This window comes from Ctenocephalides felis, unplaced genomic scaffold (genome assembly GCF_003426905.1).
Source record: "Ctenocephalides felis isolate EL2017-DRISC unplaced genomic scaffold, ASM342690v1 CF-g0.4_SCAFFOLD_01170, whole genome shotgun sequence".
Classification (NCBI taxonomy): domain Eukaryota; kingdom Metazoa; phylum Arthropoda; class Insecta; order Siphonaptera; family Pulicidae; genus Ctenocephalides; species Ctenocephalides felis.
In genome coordinates, this window is record NW_020537324.1 from 38472414 (window position 1) to 38492721 (window position 20308).

The 20308-nt window shown below is 30.8% G+C and overlaps 1 protein-coding gene across 1 annotated transcript in view; it reads right to left on the minus strand.

Annotated features, from left to right (window-relative positions):
• Window positions 1–827: 827 nt before the first annotated feature.
• LOC113366743 (tyrosine-protein kinase Shark-like) overlaps window positions 828–20308 on the minus strand; it is a 146254-nt gene continuing 126773 nt past the window's right edge. Inside the window, exons 7-13 of the mRNA XM_026608402.1 lie at window positions 14560–14700; window positions 14219–14481; window positions 13794–14091; window positions 12907–13033; window positions 11507–11678; window positions 6140–6266; window positions 828–1341 (exon numbers count right to left, since the gene is read on the minus strand). Coding sequence (XP_026464187.1) covers window positions 1144–1341; window positions 6140–6266; window positions 11507–11678; window positions 12907–13033; window positions 13794–14091; window positions 14219–14481; window positions 14560–14700 — 1326 coding nt within the window. The 3' untranslated portion in view covers window positions 828–1143. The remainder of the gene's footprint in view (window positions 1342–6139; window positions 6267–11506; window positions 11679–12906; window positions 13034–13793; window positions 14092–14218; window positions 14482–14559; window positions 14701–20308) is intronic.

Here is a 20308-nt window from a genome sequence, read left to right on the forward strand (position 1 = left end):
ACTGCTATATGTATACGTTGCGCCTTTCACTCGCGGTCTCTAGCGGCTCGTATTATTTATATTACGAATTTTGCTCTAATGACAAAATGAAAACAAGCCGCATCTTCGGCGGTTCGTATCTCGAAAAGCTCGTATGACAAGTTGCTCGTAAGGCGGATCCCACTATATAGTATATATAAATATGTGTGTGCGTACGCATTTCCACTTATTTCTTTTATGAAAATTTGATAATTTTTTTATTAATATATTTGAAACACATATATCATTACTTATGTATTAAGAAGGCTAACCATAATTAAAATCAAGCAGGTAAGAAAAAAATGACTCAAAATATTGCTTGTTTTGTTGCATTTAGAAATGCTCAGATTGAATATAATGAATGACTTCATAGTATATAGATACAACACACGCATTGAATGATTGCTCAAACAAACATATAACAATAACGCATCCTTCAAAGTTTGAGTTATCAGAAAAGAGCTCTTCACGTGTTTGTCTGCAATCTCAGCTGATAAAATTTAAATTATTATATTTATATATAATAACGATACAATTTGTTATATCATATAATGTAAAGTAAAGGCTTGCAAATACAGTTCCATAGCAAACTGTTCGGTATTCGGCCAAATATAAAAAAAGCCAAATATACCAAATTCCGTATAGTAACTAAATATTCGGTGCAAGTCTAAATATTATATGCATAAGATTTGTTTAAATGATTTTGTTATGTTGTGTTACATATTTCCGACAAAAAGTCATTTTGAACCATTCTGGTGTTTATATCTATTGTTTAACCTATGTTTATGCCTGTTCAATTTAGGGGGGTGAACTGTTGTGACACTCTCTCTTTTTGTATGATTTCATTATATAATTTTATCCACCGTATTTAAGAACAGTATTTCTGTATTTCAAGAAAGTCAAATGTTCAAACTACCATTTAAATAATTTTTCTCCCAGTTAATTGGTAAATTAACAAAATATTACTGATCAAAAAAGTGGCACAACCGAACCTAGTCTCTCCTATAATATAAACCGATTGTATCAATTTATATGATAATCATGGCGCAGATATATGATAAATTTATTATATTGGAATAGTATTAGTTATCCATATTTTTTAATAAAATTAGTATATAATTACTACTAACCAATGTGCATACCTTTAACTAATTCTTTTACATTTTCATAGTCGGGATCTGAAGACAGAAAATTCATCAGGTATTCGAATGTAGGACGACTCTGTGGCTCATATGACCAACATTTGTTCATAAGTTCATACATATCCTGAGGACAGTTTTCTGGACAAGTCAATCTAACGCCCTTTTCAATTAGTTGGATAACCTAAAATAAAATGCATGCCTCAACACAAAGTTTTACGAACATAAAATATTAGTCGTTTTTAACCAGTAGTAAAAAACTTTTACTACTTTTAAAAGTTTTATATACTACCTTTTGAAATGCTCTGATGATTTTGATATGGGCGAAGAAAATCAGCTATATTATAATTTGAATTTTTAAATTAGTAATAAAAAGAAATTGTAAATAAAGTAATAATTATTAATAAAAATCATAATGTTCTTAATAATACTATACTACAAATCAAATTTTATAACAACGCACAAATAAATTTAAATATCATAATAAAAAAATGTAGTTATTCTAGTAAAGTTCTTAAATCTTTATAAAAAAGTGATAAAACTATTTTAATTTTATTAGTGCCACATACTCGATTTTTGTTTGTAAGTTTACTCAAAGCAACCATTTCAATTTTCAACAAACTATTTGACTAACCTGTTTTCTCAAAGCTAGAATTTTTTTAATGATATTTTATTATCGACCCATTAAGAAAGTACCATGCTGGCAGTCATTCCGCGATTGCGTCATCATCCCTTCAATTTGTGAAAATGTCAAAAAAAATTTTTTCATAACTTGCTCCCACAAGGCTCAAATTTTGAGGGTAATTTCTTTTAACTGTTCAGAAAGCATATGTTGTAAAAGCAACTATTCAGAAAGCCAGCCCATTCTGACGATTGCAAGGGTCTGCCAGTCGAGTACATAATAATCACGACGCGGAAAGATGTGGGCGCATTGCCATACATAATCGACAAACATCCTTGTATTTGAATAATTTATACACCATTTTGAAGGTCTTTTTAAAATCGTACAAAATTAGTAAATGTACAGTAGAACGAAATGGTTTCTATTTGTAAAGTTATTTGAATTAGTCATATAGCAATTATCTTTGTCAAATAAATGTTTCGTTCAATTTCAATTCCATATAGTAAATTTATACTGAAAAATCCAGAAATATGTGTATAAACAATATTAACACTAATCATACCAAAGGCGGTGACCCGCTTTGAACTTAGAATTGGAAAACCAATTTTATTGTTTTGGAAATGTGATGTTCGGAACTCACTTTTTTGTGTTGCTTATTTGGAGCAATATTTATTGTATAAATTTATCTACAATGTCGGGTCATTTGTCCCAGGAGCATTCTTTAATTTTATAAGCTTGTATCAACTTCCCGTAGGGTAAGTTATTGTAATCGTCCAAAAATTGAAATTAAAATTTTTTACATTTCTTCACGTTTTGAAGATTTCTGAACATTTTGGCATAGCTCAAAAAAAAAAAGGATGTATGGATACAATTTTTCGTCCATGTTTTCGGGCGCACGGACCAACCAATTTGAATGGTTCAAAAAACATTCGATTCCTATTGATAGGTAGATGTGCTGATTAGTGTTTGGCAGGTCCAGCGGTTTCGGAGATACAGAGCTAAATATGCAAAAAATGGCAGTTTTTGAGAGAACTAAGCATCCGATTTGAATTATTCAAAGAACTTTCTGCTTGTTTTAACAAAATAATTGCTTTTGGAAAAAATGTTTGTTTCAATTTTTTTTCCAATTTTTTATTTTTTTTCAAATTTTTTTTGTATATAAAAAATAATTCAGGTTTTAATTGTAATTCTGACATAAGTTCTAATATACTTTAAACAAATATTTTCAATTTTGCAAATCAGTTCATATAATTCTTATAAATATTAGACAATGTTACAGTATTTATTTATAATAATCTATTTGAAAACATTCAATATTCCGCGAACATTTCGTTACGATACGGGAAGTTCCAGCACGATGCCATACACACCACTAGTTTTGCTTTATTTTGTAAAAACCGTTTAGAAAAGTAGTTTAATCAGAATAACCGAGAATATTTTACAAAAAATATCAAAATTGTAAATAGCAAAATGCTAATTGATTAATTTGGAAAGAAGCTTTTTGCCCAAAAAATGTCGTACAAAACAAGGCAGTACAAGCTGTTTAAATATACATATAATATCACAAGTAAAATTAGTACCGGCATTTTCATTGATAATCGAAGATAGTATTATGAATCTTATTAGATTATGCGCAATAGAAAATAAATGTTAGGGTGCGATTGGAGTTTATCTCGAGAAAAATAGAATGCATTTATGACAATTTTATATATGAGACTAACTAGCAATAAAATATTTTTTTTTATATATCTTCACGTTTCAGAGGATACTGAACTTTCTGGCATACCTTAGAAAAAATGAATGTATGCGTATGTGTGCGTGCGAATACAAATTTTCGTCGACGATTTCGGGAACAGCGATCAGCCGATTTGAATAATTATTTAAACATTCGATTCGTATTGATAAGGAGACATGCTGATTAGGTCAATTTGAAATATGAATATAATAAAAAAGGTTTAAAGGTTTTTAAACAATTTTCGGTACGAAAAGTTCCAGCAATTTGCCAAGGCACGATGATAGAAAGAATTGGTGATTAGTTTTTGAAAAAAACTGATTTTATAAAAAAAAACGTGAGAATTATACCCAGAATCTCTATGCATATTAGAAGTACTATAATTATATGGAAGAATAACATTTACATGATTAAAAACAAATAACATTTGACTAAACCAGACGAAAACTCATGATGAATTACTTTTTTCATTTTGGTTTCAAAATAAACAAAACGCGCGTGAGCCTCACTCATTTGTCCAGCGGCCACTAGCGATCGCGGAATGTTTATCTCTTCCAAACCTCTATCTTTCCGCCATATAATGCCTAAACGGACGGTGAATAGTTTTCGTGATATTTCGATTGCTCAACTTGCCCCTATGCTCAACTAGCCCCGCTTTACCCTATGTGTATTATATTTAATATAATTACAGATATTTGTTTAAATGTGTTTGATATATCAATTGAAAATTGTAATGTTTAGATTTAATCAAAAGCAAAAACTTTATTTTCAAAATAAACAGTTAAAAATTTTATCTAAATTACTAAATCTCAATTTCGGTTGGGAAACGATAAAAAACGAAAATTATTTAATCTTATGATATACAGTGGTACCCCGCCTTACGAGCATATTTCGTTCCGTAAGCACGCTCGCTTGTCGAATTGTACGTATCTCGAAGCAATTTTTTCCATATAAATACATTGAAATACTATTAATTCGTTCCTTTTCTAAATAAAAAATGACTAAATTATCATTATACTAGATTTTGAGTTCAAAAAAACTATACAATGAGCATTATTTTCTTCAACTCATTATAGTATTGCAAAAATGCATAAAATGTATACGACCATCTGCATCTTTTTAGATCCACGAACTTTTCAACTTTATCCCACATTGCACAAACAAAAGCATAAAATGTATAAAATTAATGAACTGAATTTTTTAACTTTAAAATAATTTACTTTTAACATTAGTATGATGGTTAAATGCGACTTCACACATTCTAAAATCCTTGTTACAATTGCTAATAGATGAATCGTTTCATTCTCACCGCCTTAAGTTTACGTTATGCCTCTCATTCGCACGTTCTCGAATACGATAGGAGCGATTTGCGGCTTGTTATATGAGCCGCATCGCTTCTTTGGCGGATCGTATCAAGAATTTTGCTCGTATAAAGATGCAAACGAGCCGCGCGTTCGGCTACTCGTATCTCGAAAAACACGTATAACGAGTACCACTGTACTAAAAGCAATTATTAACTTCCCGTAGGGCAAGTTATAGTAATCGCAAAAAAATCGAAAATGGAAATTTTTATATATCGTTACGTTTTAAAGGTTTCTGAATATTTTGGCATACCTCAGAAAAAATGGATGTATGTGTGTGTGTATGTGTGTGTGTGCGTATGCGTGTGTGTGTGCGGATACAAATTTTCGTCGACCATTTCGGGAACACCGATCAACCAATTTGATTAATTCATAAAAACATTCGATTCGTATTGATAAGAAGACGTGCTGATTAGTTTTGGCGAATGCAGGTCTAGCCGTTCCAAAGATACGAGGCAAAAAGTGCCAAAAATGGTAACTCAGTTTTTAAGAGAACGGAGCGTCCCATTTTGATAATTCTAAAAACATTTTACTTGTATTGACTAGATTAAAAATTGATCACATTTTCATGAAGGCAGGTCTAGCGGTTTCAGAGATCTAATGAAAGAAGTAAAAAAAAACGCCATTTGGCGGTCAAAAATGATCATTAGACATATGCACATCAAATTATCAGATATTTTATAGAGATTTTAACAATAAGTATAAACTTTGTTTACATTCCTATGCGTTCCGTACCAATGTTTATCCGTTACGCGGCGCTTACGCGCTTCGAGATTTTGTCTCTATGCAGTTAAGCAGTACGATTGCTCTGAAAAAAGCTCAGAATTTCCAAAATATGTAAAAATAAAAAAAACATTTTTTTAAATTTTTTTTTCATTTATAGTTTCTTAAAAACCTAATTTTTTCGAAATAAATTTTTTTCAAAAATGTTAATACGATCACCCTGATATATATCACTTTTCCATACTTTCGATGATATCTCGGGTAAATGAAGAAGAGAAAAGTTTAAAACTGGTATATTTTAAAAAATAGGTTTTTTCTAGAAGATATTTAAAATTATATATAGTATCAGAGTGGGACTGATATTATATAGAAATATAAAGAATTTAGAGAAATAATTTGAATAAATTTTCCAAAAATTGAAATCTTAATTCTTTAATTGATTATATTAATTTCATAAACAAGAAGTTTCGTCATTAATAAGCAATTTGGATTTTTATCTAGAATATTAACCACACTAAAACATTTTCGATTTTCAATTGCATACCTCAACACCTCGCTCATCACCATATGGCTGAGCTCCCATAGAAAACATCTCCCAAAGCGTTATCCCAAAACTCCAAACATCACTTGCATGCGAAAATGTACCGAAACTGTAAGATTCTGGAGCATACCTAAAATTATAAGCATATACATAAAGACATATTCGAAACTATTCATGAAATTATACCAACTCACAAATATCTGTACACATACACGCTCGTATATAAATAAATAAATATATATATATATATATATATATATATATATATATATATATACGAGGTCTGTTCAAAAAGTACCCGGAATTTTCGTTTTTTCAAAAAAATATTTATTTATTCGTCTACATTAATGTGGTCCCCTTCAAAGTAGTCCCCCCCAGATATAATACACTTATGCCAGCGTTTTTTCCAATTTTCGAAGCACCCTTGATATTCACTTTTTGATATGTCCTTGAGCACTCTCAGCGATTTTCTTCAATCGAGGAAAACCGCCGTCCTTTCATGGGTCTCTTCAACTTTGGGAATAGGAAAAAGTCACACGGAGCCATATCTGGTGAATTTTTGCACTTTGCAACACTTTATTTCATTTTTTACGCAAAATTTAATACAAATTCTTTGACTTTTCAATTCTTCCATTGTAAAAATCGCCGAGCTCAGAAAAACACGTCGAACCTTAGCGACTACCACAGACAAAGTAAACAGTGAATATAGCTGAAAATTTCATCATACTTTAGGGGCATGTATACCAACACAATAAAAAATAAATAAACACACAACAATAATAAAAAATTTTGACAATCAGACACTCCAGACCCGCGAAATTTAATTATTAGTAATACCGGGTACTTTTTGAACACACCTCGTATATATATACTAGATGACCTGACAGACATTGTCCTATACCCACATATACGATTTATTAATAATAGGATATTAATAAATCGTACTAATATTTACCGTTCAGTCAAAAGTAATAATTATTGTTTTTCGAATTACTATTTACACCAATATATGAGTGATGTTAAATGTAGAACTGCTTCAAATAAAATGATGATTCTCAATTCCCACAGTTAACACTTTAATTATCCCTTTAACAAATATTTTATTGTTCAATAAAATTGTATATTAAAAATTATACACTGCAATTTATAGAACAAATTTATTTCCAATAGCTCAATTTATTTTAATGTCAAGAGTTATACAATTTTAATCATACCTTTAGATGTAGATGAATTATTTTTATTTATTCACAACTAAAACATTGATTTTCCAAATTTATCACATAAAAAATCATCGTCTGCCATTGTGATTTATGGCCATAGAAAAAGTACACGTGTTAGAAATTGAAGGTTTTATACCTTTGTGATTAAAATGTATAACAAATTCAGAAAGAATTAATATATAGCATTCGCGGTAAAGGTACAATATCAATGGAAATAGGCTAATCTTTATCTTAAGTTCAGAAGTGAAACTATTTGCACTCCGTCACCACCCTCCGCATTAATTGCATTATAACTCATTTAATCCTGACTTTATTAGAACTTGTAATATACTATTTTAAAGGTAATTAAATGGGCTACAACTATCATGAATTTTACCGTAACTTCTCTTATTTTGAAACGGCAAAGATTTAAAGGGCTCGAAAGACACTCTGGTTGGACAGCCGCACACTCTTTAAACAATCATAACTATCAATATTTGTGTAGCAGAAAAATAATAAAAAGCAATTATTAGTCAGAAAAAGACCTTGAATTTTCATCTATATACCTTTATACGTATTTTTTATTCTATCAGAAATATAATAAAGAGAAATTGCTCTTGAAAGCTAATATTGTTCTAAAACACTTTATGAAACACCGATTTATTAAGATTTTAATTGATGACAAAAAACGATAAAAAATGCAAAAAATTATAATTAGATTACTTATAATTAGTTCTTTTATCGATACCGATGAAAAGAAATGTCATCCCCCTGGGAAGTGGCAAAAAGTGTCTAAATTATTTTGACTTTTGAACTTGAGAGTAAGATGAACCTAATTCCAAAATTTCATGCAAATTGGAGCACACTAACAAAGGGTCTGGGCGTGTTTCCATACAGAATTGGCCCCACCCTGGTATTTAAATGATTTTGATGCCATTTTATAGGTATTTTCGAAAAAATCGAAATACCAAATTTCAAATCCGCAGCTCATCATTTGGCCGAGCTATCAGTGAAAACATGTGAAAGCAGCCTCATTTTTCAAACTCACTTTTTGTCGGAAATATGAGAGATATCATAAAAATGTTAACGTCATTCTATTTATACTGATCTTGTCTATGTTGTTCATAACAAATAATGTGAAAAAATTATTTGTTAGTGCGTGTAAAGGTGAAAATGATTTTTCATTTTCCATTTTCTACCAGTGCGGCTCTTTGGACTACTTTTATATTAGCATCATTCAAAAGCCTGTACATTTTTCTTCTGTTATTCAAAAATTCATTTAAATGTAAGTGGAACTTTGGGTGAAAAGTTGAAAAAACTTAACCTAGCACATGCGCTGCCGGTACAAGAACACCCATATAAAGTCGCTTTGCAAGAGCGACGAGCAAGCATAAGGCTCGTCGTTATCGCGCGCCTCGACAAATTCTGTACTACATATATGGACATATTTATCAAAAACCAAAATTTATTTATATCTTGTATATGAGAATATTCATTAGTCATAATAAAAAATCCAACGCGCCGAATAAAACAATCATTATTATTATTGATTATTTTCATTCGCCGTATAAGCTTCTGACTAATATATTTCAATGTATGAAAAACTAAAAATTTTTCATATATTTACGTCGGCAATAAAAAGTATTTTAATTTTAATTCATTACCTTTTTTGATTTTTTGCAATGTTATTGTATTTTAAATAGTTATCAATAAATAAAAAATCGAAAAAATATATGTCAGAATACATTTCATAGCTATTCAACGCAAGTATATAAGTATTAAAAATATATTAAGTATTAGAAGTATATTACAAAAAATATACTCTGTTGTTAAAATATAATTATTATGGCTATTCATGACTATCCAAATGACAACTATTATTTTTTCAGCGAATAGTAAAAACAATTATAATTATTTTTTCTATGTAACTACTATGCAATTCTGCATTATCCACAGTTTTCAATTTTTTCTTCATCTTGTTGTATATCATGTGGAAAAAAAGTTTTTATAAAATCGTGAGTTTTCTGAAATAGTTTGTACTAAGGTAGTGAATCTGCTAGAATCCATCAAGATGTCTATAATGAAGTGAATTCTAGATAAAATGTGAATTACTTTAATTCTGGTGGAAATGGCGCTCATTAAACCATATGATTTAAAAGAAAAAAACTTCGTATATGCTTCTTATTTGCATGATAGCTCACTCATTTTACACGCAAAAATATTTAACAGCACTCATTTTAAAGCTTATGTTGAGCACTATAAAACCCAATTTCACCGAAATGCATAAAATGTAAATCCTCGACACTAGATGGCTTTAAATACAACAATTAAATCTTGAACGAAATAAAAAACGACTTTGCTCTTTCAAATCTTGCTTAATATTTTCCCTAGAACACTTTATGTAAAACCGATTTATTAAGATTTTTATTGACATTATTTTGTTCATTACATGATTTTCGTTAAAATGTATATTTTAGAAGATATTGAAAAAAAACGAAGAAAAACGCCAAAAATATATGAATCTTTATTGGCCAGCAACTTGAAAAGTATTAGTTTTTTTGAAAAACTATAAGAGACATTTTTTTCTTATAATTAGTTCTTCTATCGATTTCCGACGTTATTTTGAAGAAAATGTAATTACACAATTGAGAAGGAGTGTCATTCCCCCGGGGGGTGATGGCGCAACCCGAATTGTTTTCACTTTTGAACTTGAGGGTAAGATGGACCTAATTCCAAAATTTCATTCAATTCGGAGCACATTAAAAAAATTCAGAGGTTATACCCTTTTCCCTCTCCGTTTATGCACTAACAGTAGCAAATAAGTTTTACTTCAATCGCGTGTGATCCTTAAGCGCACTCTTTTTTTGTTTTATATTTTAAAAAGAAAAATTTTATTTTATTTAACAACAGCAATGAATTTATTTCGATTACAAAAATGAAGTGTTATTTAGTTGAACTTCTCTAAGTAACTAAAAGTGAATCCAAAATAAATACTGAATCAAAGCTTTATACGTGTCCGCAAATTATCCGTTTCCTTGAAGCGCTCTTTGGTAAACCAAATTTTTTGTTTTTTGGTCTGACGTTAACACAAACAAAGCGGATGGTTTTCCAACTCGTGAACACGCAACGTATAATTGTTCATGTAAAAAACAATGATTTTCTAAATTTATTCCGCAAACACTAAGCGATTGGCCTTGCGACTTGTTAATTGTCATTGCAAACTCAAGGCGAACTGGAAATTGCAATCGTTTGAAGTCAAACGGAAGACCATTCGGAATCATTGGTCTTCGAGGAATTACATACAATTTCACCTGCGCACTTTCCGTTAATAATGGTTACCTCAATCAAATTCGGCATACGTCTTTTTACCGAATGTCGAGTACCAAATTCAAATTACATTGGCATATAGTCGTCATTGTAGTGGGATCATATTGGAATGCCAAGCGATTGTATGATGCCAATGATCTTCGTGTGCTCACGCGTTGTTTCAATCGGGCATTTTCTATTGTTATATTTCGTCTTTCTTCGCTTAAGTTCTGTGAATACACTTGTTGCTGTCTTGCATGTTTTGTGCGACGGCCGATGTTCGCACGTCGTCCTCAAGTCATTTTAGACTATGGACAGAGTGATGAATTTAACCTCAAATGCACAATCCACATAATTTACACAGTTTAATTTACCACCTTAAAGACAAATGCCTGCTGTTGAAATTAAATTAAAAAAAAATTGCACAATACACGTGATTGATTTGATGGTTTTCAACTGAAATGTTAGGAAACGAATAACTTATTTTTTTTACTTTTTTTTCACAATTTCACAGTGAACACAATACCGGTTTGTCACATGAAATTAACTGAGCAGAGAACAATGAGTAGCAGCCAAACAAATGAGTAGTAGTCAAGCAATGTATCACGCACCGACGCCATCTACTTAAAATATTGGTTTGTAGTACATGCTATGTATCAGGAATAACGCTGTATGTGAAAAAAGATTTTCCCGCTTTTCTGTTAAAATGTTTCCTCAATTTTCTTTGCTTTAAACTTCACGGAGCCCGAGACGTTTCCAACAAATGCAAAACCGTCGAAATCGGTTCGTGCGTTCTGGAGTTATAGAGTAAGGAAGGAAAACCCGTCTTATTTTTATAAAAGAGATAAACTAAAATTAAACTCACCATTTAATTGGCCATTTGCCACCTTGGGTTGCTTGATAGTAATTGTTGTCAGTTCCTAAAGCTCTTGATAAACCAAAATCACTTATTTTCGCTTGATGCTTAGAAGATAACAATATGTTTCTAGCAGCCAAGTCACGATGTACAAACTTCTGAGTTTCAAGATAATACATTCCTAAAAACAATCTCTATCTGTTTTATAAATTCGATTAGTTTTGCAAAACAATCGGTCATGTCGCCTTTTTAAAATTTGAAGAATAATGCAATGCTTTCGCAAAAAATTCTGAGCCTACATTTGAAATTTAGAAATTTGTGACTCGTGATTATTAGTTTTTGCTAAATATCTTCCTAATAAAATAATATTCGTATTAAAAGTCCCTGGGGCATATTAATAGACATTACAAGTGCCATCTTATTCTGAAACTTGTTTCATTTAAATTAAATTGGCACATTTACAGATTCATCGTTTTGATATATTATTCCCGCGCTTTTCATTAATTTATTATTTTTTCCATTTCAAAGCAAAATCCAAATATTCATTTTTTCAATTTATTCAATTATGTTGTGTCATGCAACATGAGGTTTTAAAAACTCCGCAGAAATGTTTGTAAGTTTGCTCTGCTCAAAACTATTGTATATTCAAATTTTAATATTCAATTTCTATATCTATTTGTCTTTATATTATATTTATCTATTTGGCCAAAATTTCTTTTTCTGCAAGCTATTCATGAACTGTATACTGCTTATGCACATTAGGAAACATTTCAAAAATAGAATAATTCTGAGAATTAGTGATTATGCAAAAATCGATCGCTAATTTGATGCATCTAATTTTATCGACAGCAACCTTTCCGTCGCCAATATCCAAGAATTATTTAGAAATATTTCAGCAAATGTTTTCAAGTTCAGAAAAATCTTAATCAAAATTCAGCGAAAAACGTTCACTAAAAGGACGATAATTGATCAGTTATCGAACTTGATGAAAAATTATTGGACTACTAAAGTGATTATACTAAAATATGAATATGAGGCAGGATGATGAAAATATAAAATTGAATGTATTTTTCAATTCCGCAATAAAAAAGTTAACACAAAAAAATTTGATCTTAAAAATTAAAATTAAATATTAGGGTTGGACAAACCCCGATAAAAATGAATTGTTTTTTGAACTAAGATTTAAGCTTTTCCATGAGCTCGAAAAAATTTGAGCTGAAATTTAAAGAAACATTTACTGACTAGAAGCAAAATGAAAAATTTTTCAAATACTGAGAGATGATAGATATTACGTAATGTGCTTATATAATTATAAGAAAACAGAATAAATTACAAATTGATTTTACTAGTATGTAAGTGATTCAATAATAAATACATAGTGAATATTAGTATTGAACATGAATTCTTACCACAAGCAATTTGCGCGGCCCATATTTTCAATTCACACTTAGGATTCACTCTTTCTGGAAACTCGAGAAGATAATTCAGCATAGATCCTAATGAAACTAATTCTTGAATCATTAGCAATGGTGGTCCCTATAAAAATAATCAAATAAAAATAGTGTTTTGTTTTAACATTAAACACAATCATAATACAGAAAAAACAATTTTTTAAAATGCAATAATAAAACCACCTCCAATTTGTTTTTACCACAATACCGACGTTGGTATCCCACAAAAATAAACTCAAGGTTTGTCAGAGCAATTCAACTAGTAATTGAAATTTGTAATTCTAAATAATCAGTATTACAAAATAATCCCTCAATATATTATTAAAAAAATACAATAAGAATTAATAATTTTAGTCAGTTAAGATAAAATTTAATTCTAATAAAACAAAATGGTAAACGAGATAACTATTACGAGTATATTAATTCAAGGTGTGTAAAATGAGGCAGCAGTTGGATGTAAAAAAACTTTCAAATTTATAAAGTACAATTTAATAAAGAATATTGATGAGGACTGTAATAACTCAAGGTAAATTATTAAAAAAGGAGTTTAATTATAACTTAAATTAAGGTTTTGTACAATGAAGCATATGAAAAAAAAAAATAGTTTTCAAACCAAGAGAAATTAAAGTTAACTAAATAGTTTTAAGTGCTAAAATTTGATATACTTGCCTTTACTAATATCAAACAATCAAATAAATGACAGATGTAGTAGTTTGTCATAGAATTATTAAGAATGCTTTTATTTTTCCACTGTTTTAGAATATAATGTATGATTTATGACTATTTATATATCACAATGTATGAATTATAATTATTTATATATCGCAATTGTAATAATTATTTACCTGAGAAACTCCTATTAGACGTACTATACAATGATGATCTAAGCTCATCATTAATTTGGCCTCTCTCAAAAAATCTTCTTTATTAGCTTCAACATGTTCTTCGCGTAACGTTTTGATGGCAACGTCTATCTGACACGTTTTATTAATGACATAAATTCCCTTATAAACTTCCCCAAATTCACCCTCGCCAAGTACAGAACCTAGTACTAAAGACTCTTTAGAAATATCAGAGTTCCTTTGGATGGACAAATCGTTTTGAATTTCCTTACAAAAAGAGTTATTTTGTTTGCTTTCATCTCTGGAATGTATAATTATAAAAACAACTATACTAAATTATTGATTAAAAATGTATGTATTATTACATATGCATATATTTACTAAATGGATTATGTAAGACTATGATGTAAGTAATAAAATATACAAACCTAATTATATTTTTATTTACATCATTTTCAATGTCATTATAAGTTGTTGACATATTTAAATGATTATCTATTTGAACTGCCGCGTTATTCAAAGGTATTGTGTAGAAAGAGTCCTGGTCGTTTGTCATGGTGCAACTTTGTAAACTAATTGTTTCATTATTCATTAAAGAAACATTTGCTGATTTCGATAGAGATTCCATATTACTCTTATTTGGAAAAATATTTTTTACTGAACTGCTTTTCATTCTCGGTATAGTTGAAAACTATAAAATAATTTAAATCGAGATATACCTATATATATATATATATATATGTAGATAGATAGATTTAGTTGAATTTACTTCTGGTAAAGGTGGTTTCGGTTTTGGTGAAACCGCAACTTGCAACATATTGGGTAAACCGTCAGACATCAACGAGTAATGCTCCACTAAATGCTCAAGTGATTCATGATATGGTCCATCATCAATGAATAACCAACGACCCTGCAAAAATGATTCAAAAACCTTCAACAAAAGTTCTTAAAAATAAAATAACTCATCGAAACCACAAAATGCCGATAACAAAAAAAAAATGGTGCATGATATTGCATCCCAAGGCAAAATGCTGGGACTTTCTGTACTGTAATTCTACATTAGAAGATTCAAAATAATCAATAATGAATAAAAAAAAAGATCAATGATTAATATAAATAATTGCAAACATTTTCATTCATATTAAGTACTTTTTAATATATAAACAAGTGATGTATGTTTACAACAAAAATAAACATTCATAAATAGAATCTAATGGAATCCGAATAAATAATTTTAGAATGTATCTGAGGACTATCTCAGATTTCTAAGAAATTAGAAAAATATATATTACATTAACCCCTTCACTACAAGAGTGCTTTCGGCCCAGTTGCAATACTGAACGGACAGACGCAACAATATATTTTAAGATAATGTTAGTGAACTACCCCAATTAATCATTTAGGCTATGATTATCGCTGTTTAACAAATAACTAAGAGTTTGTCAGCTGTTTTCGGTATGCTTCAACTGTAACACCTATATATGCTGAAATGTGACGGCGTGGTTGTTGTCTTGGTTGCTTCTGGGTCCTTCTAGCTATGTAGGGGTAAGCCTAGCAACCCAAGATCAACTCGTCCACAGATATATGATAAGCAGGGTACTGGTTTAATAAGTCTCCTCGGAACGGGGGTGGTTTTCCTAGAGGTATTAGCTGGAAGACTAGGTGTAAATAAAATACAAGCTCTCCCGTAATTATAACCACTTTATTGGACAACACTAACAATATGACATTCACTGTCTAATAAACTAGAGTCACTATTCAGTCAGTCAGTTCTTTTACAAGAACTGTTCGACTATTATATACTATAATATCTGGGTCATTGATAATAAAACAAGGTGTTTTTGTAATGTATTGTTTATGAACTAAATAAATTTTATAACAAACTTACTGTTGCTGTCGCAATTAAAACTTTTTTTGTTTATAATTGCGCAGGACAGTTGAATGCATATGTGTGCATAATCCAGATAATTTTTGTTATATCTGAGGTTATTGTGTTTTCGACAAATACCGAAAACCTATGTCATAAAACTGCGTAAAAGCATCGTATCTTAATCACTTTACTGAATTGCGCAATCAAGATAATGGGATGGGATTCTTCGTACTATGAAAAAAAGTTGCTTATTAGTTATTATCTAGAAGGAAAAAGAAACTCAGAATCAGCACGACAATTGCTCCTTCTGTGTGGCAAATATCAATGGTATAAATTCAGGCAATAGAAGCAAATGGTCATAATAAATCCAACCTAAATCGTATTGAGTATTGATCTGCTACACGACTCCTGTACATGCTAATGGTGTACAACCTAGAACATGGGTGTCAAACTCGCGGCCCGCAGCAGATATTTTTGCGACCCGGCTGCCCGCATATATTGACAAATGATAATATGCAATAAATAACAATTCGATAAAGAAAAAAAAGGAATATTCAACTACTAAGTAATTAATAATAATTAATTGTTTAACAAATAGTTTATACCGCGTAAAGTTACTTGATATTGGATCTTATTGTCAGCAGCTTATCAGATGCTTATTTATCTATGGTTAGTAGTTACTGAATATTTTGCAATGATGCATTTCAAATATGCGCCAACGTAAATGTGAACGGCGTAACTAGCGGTTTCTAACATATAGTGAATCCTTGTTCTATGGTGGAGTTGGCAACACTTGATCCGGATCTCTTGATCTGGTTCCGTAAGCTGTTCTGCTTTTAAATCTTCCTCACACCGAACTTTATGTATTTGCATACCTGCACTATAATCCACACTATTAAAAAATTCCATGTCTTCAATGTACTCGCCTTCAACGGACTTGCATCAACTGCAGTTTTTCTATAGTAGTGCAGTAAACGGAGAGGAAAAAAGGGTATAGGCTCTGAATTTTTTTACTGTGCTCCGACTTGAATGAAATTTTGGAATTAGGTTCATCTTACCCTCAAGTTCAAAAGTGAAAACAATTCGGGTTGCGCCATCACCCCCCTGGGGAATGACACCCCTTCTCAATTGTGTAATTAATTTTTTTCAAAATAACGTCGGCAATCGATAGAAGAACTAATTATAAGAAAATAACGTCTTCTATAGTTTTTCAAAAAAACTAATACTTTTCAAGTTATTGGCCACTAAAGATTCATATATTTTTCAAAAAAAGTTTTTATAAAATCGTGAGTTTTCTGAAAATAGTATGTACTAAAGTAGTGAATCTGCTAGAATCCATCAAGATGTTTATGATGAAGTGAATTCTAGATGGAATGTGAATTTCTTTAATTCTGGTGGAAATGGCGCTCATTAAACCATATGATTTAAGAGAAAAAAATATCGTATATGCTTCTTATTTGCATGATAGCTCACTCATTTTACACGCAAAAAACTTGTAACGTTGTAACTTGTCTGGGCGTGTTTCCATACAGAATTGGCCCCACCCTGGTATTTAAATGATTTTTATGCCATTTTATAGGTATTTTCGAGAAAATTCGAAATACCAAATTTCAAATCCGCAGCTCATAATTTGGCCGAGCTATCCGTGAAAACATGTGAAAGCGGCCCCATTTTTCAAACTCACTTTTTGTCGGAAATATGAGAGATATCGAAAAAATGTTAACGTCATTCTATTTATACTGATCTTGTCTATGTTGTTCATAACAAATAATGTGAAAAAATTATTTGTTAGTGCGTGTAAAGGTGAAAATGATTTTTCATTTTCCATTTTCTACCAGTGCGGCTCTTTGGACTACTTTTATATTAGCATCATTCCAAAGCCTGTACATTTTTCTTCTGTTATTCAAAAATTCATTTAAATGTAAGTGGAACTTTGGGTGAAAAGTTGAAAAAACTTAACCTAGCACATGCGCTGCCGGTACAAGAACACCCATATAAAGTCGCTTTGCAAGAGCGACGAGCAAGCATAAGGCTCGTCGTTATCGCGCGCCTCGACAAATTCTGTACTACATACGAGGTGTGTTCAAAAAGTACCCGGAATTTTTAAATTTCGCGGGTCTTGAGTGTCTGATTGTCTAAATTTTTTTTTTATTGTGTTGGTATACATGCCCCTAAAGTATGATGAAATTTTCAGCTATATTCACTGTTTACTTTGTCTGTGGTAGTCGCTAAGGTTTGACGTGTTTTTCTGAGCTCGGCGATTTTTACAATGGAAGAATTGAAAAGTCAAAGAATTTGTATTAAATTTTGCGTAAAAAATGAAATAAAGTGTAACAAAGTGTGTGAAATGTTACAAAAAGCCTATGGTGAGTCTGCTATGAAAAAAACAAGTGTTTACGAGTGGTATAAGCGTTTCCAAGATGGCCGCGAAGACGTTGAAGATGACGAACGCTCCGGTCGACCCAGCACGTCAACAAACGATGAAAATGTGAAAGAAGTGGAAAAAATGGTTATGAATGATCGCCGAATCACAATTAGAGAAGTTGCTGATGAAGTTGGCATATCAATTGGCTCATGTCATAACATTTTTTCAAATGTTTTGGGCATGAAACGAGTGGCAGCAAAATTCATTCCAAAACTGCTAAATTTTGACCAAAAAAGCAATCGCATGAACATCGCTCAAGAGCTGTTAAATGACGTCAACAACGATCCAAGTTTGCTTGAAAGGGTCATAACTGGTGATGAAACATGGGTGTACGGTTATGATGTCGAAACCAAAGCCCAATCGTCCCAATGGAAGAGCCCAGGTGAGCCAAGACCAAAAAAAGCACGTCAAGTTCGATCGAATGTCAAGGTTTTGCTTACTGTTTTCTTTGATTATAACGGCATAGTACATCAAGAGTTCTTACCACAAGGTCGTACGGTTAATAAGGAGTATTACCTTGAAGTGATGCGACGTTTGCGTGAAGCAATCCGAAAAAAACGCTCCGATTTATGGAAAAACAATTCATGGCTGTTGCACCACGATAACGCACGGCGGTTTTCCTCGATTGAAGAAATAAAGGCCGAATCGCTAAGAGTGCTCAAGGACATATCAAAAAGTGAATATCAAGGGTGCTTCGAAAATTGGAAAAAACGCTGGCATAAGTGTATTATATCTGGGGGGGACTACTTTGAAGGGGACCACATTAATGTAGACGAATAAATATTTTTTTGAAAAAACGAAAATTTCGGGTACTTTTTGAACAGACCTCGTATATGGAAATATTTATCAAAAACCAAAATTTATTTATATCTTGTATATGAGAATATTCATTAGTCATAATAAAAAATCCAACGCGCCGAATAAAACAATCATTATTATTATTGATTATTTTCATTCGCCGTATAAGCTTCTGACTAATATATTTCAATGTATGAAAAACTACAAATTTTTCATATATTTACGTCGGCAATAAAAAATATTTTAATTTTAATTCATTACCTTTTTTGATTTTTTGCAATGTTATTGTATTTTATATAGTTATCAATAAATAAAAAATCGAAAAAATATATGTCAGAATACATTTCATAGCTATTCATCGCAAGTATATAAGTATTAAAAATATATTAAGTATTAGAAGTATATTACAAAAAATATACTCTGTTGTTAAAATATAATTATTATGGCTATCCATGACTATCCAAATGACAACTATTATTTTTTCAGCGAATAGTAAAAACAATTATAATTATTTTTTCTATGTAACTACTATGCAATTCTGCATTATCCACAGTTTTCAATTTTTTCTTCATCTTGTTGTATATCATGTGGAAAAAAAGTTTTTATAAAATCGTGAGTTTTCTGAAATAGTTTGTACTAAGGTAGTGAATCTACTAGAATCCATCAAGATGTCTATAATGAAGTGAATTCTAGATGGAATGTGAATTACTTTAATTCTGGTGGAAATGGCGCTCATTAAACCATATGATTTAAAAGAAAAAAACTTCGTATATGCTTCTTATTTGCATGATAGCTCACTCATTTTACACGCAAAAATATTTAACAGCACTCATTTTAAAGCTTATGTTGAGCACTATAAAACCCAATTTCACCGAAATGCATAAAATGTAAAACCTCGACACTAGATGGCTTTAAATACAACAATTAAATCTTGAACGAAATAAAAAACGACTTTGCTCTTTCAAATCTTGCTTAATATTTTTCCTAGAACACTTTATGTAATACCGATTTATTAAGATTTTTATTAACATTATTTTGCTCGTTACACCATTTTCGTTAAAATGTATATTTTAGGAGATATTTGCAAAAAAACGAAGAAAAACGCGAAAAATATATGAATCTTTAGTGGCCAATAACTTGAAAAGTATTAGTTTTTTTGAAAAACTATAGAAGACATTTTTTTCTTATAATTAGTTCTTCCATCGATTTCCGACGTTATTTTGAAAAAATGTAATTACACAATTGAGAAGGGGCGACATCCCCCCGGGGGGTGATGGCGCAACCCGAATTGTTTTCACTTTTGAACTTGAGGGTAAGATGAACCTAATTTCAAAATTTCATTCAATTCGGAGCACAGTAAAAAAATTCAGACCTAAAACGCTCCGTTTACTGCACTATAGCGGCTTTATCTTCTTTTTCCTTGTG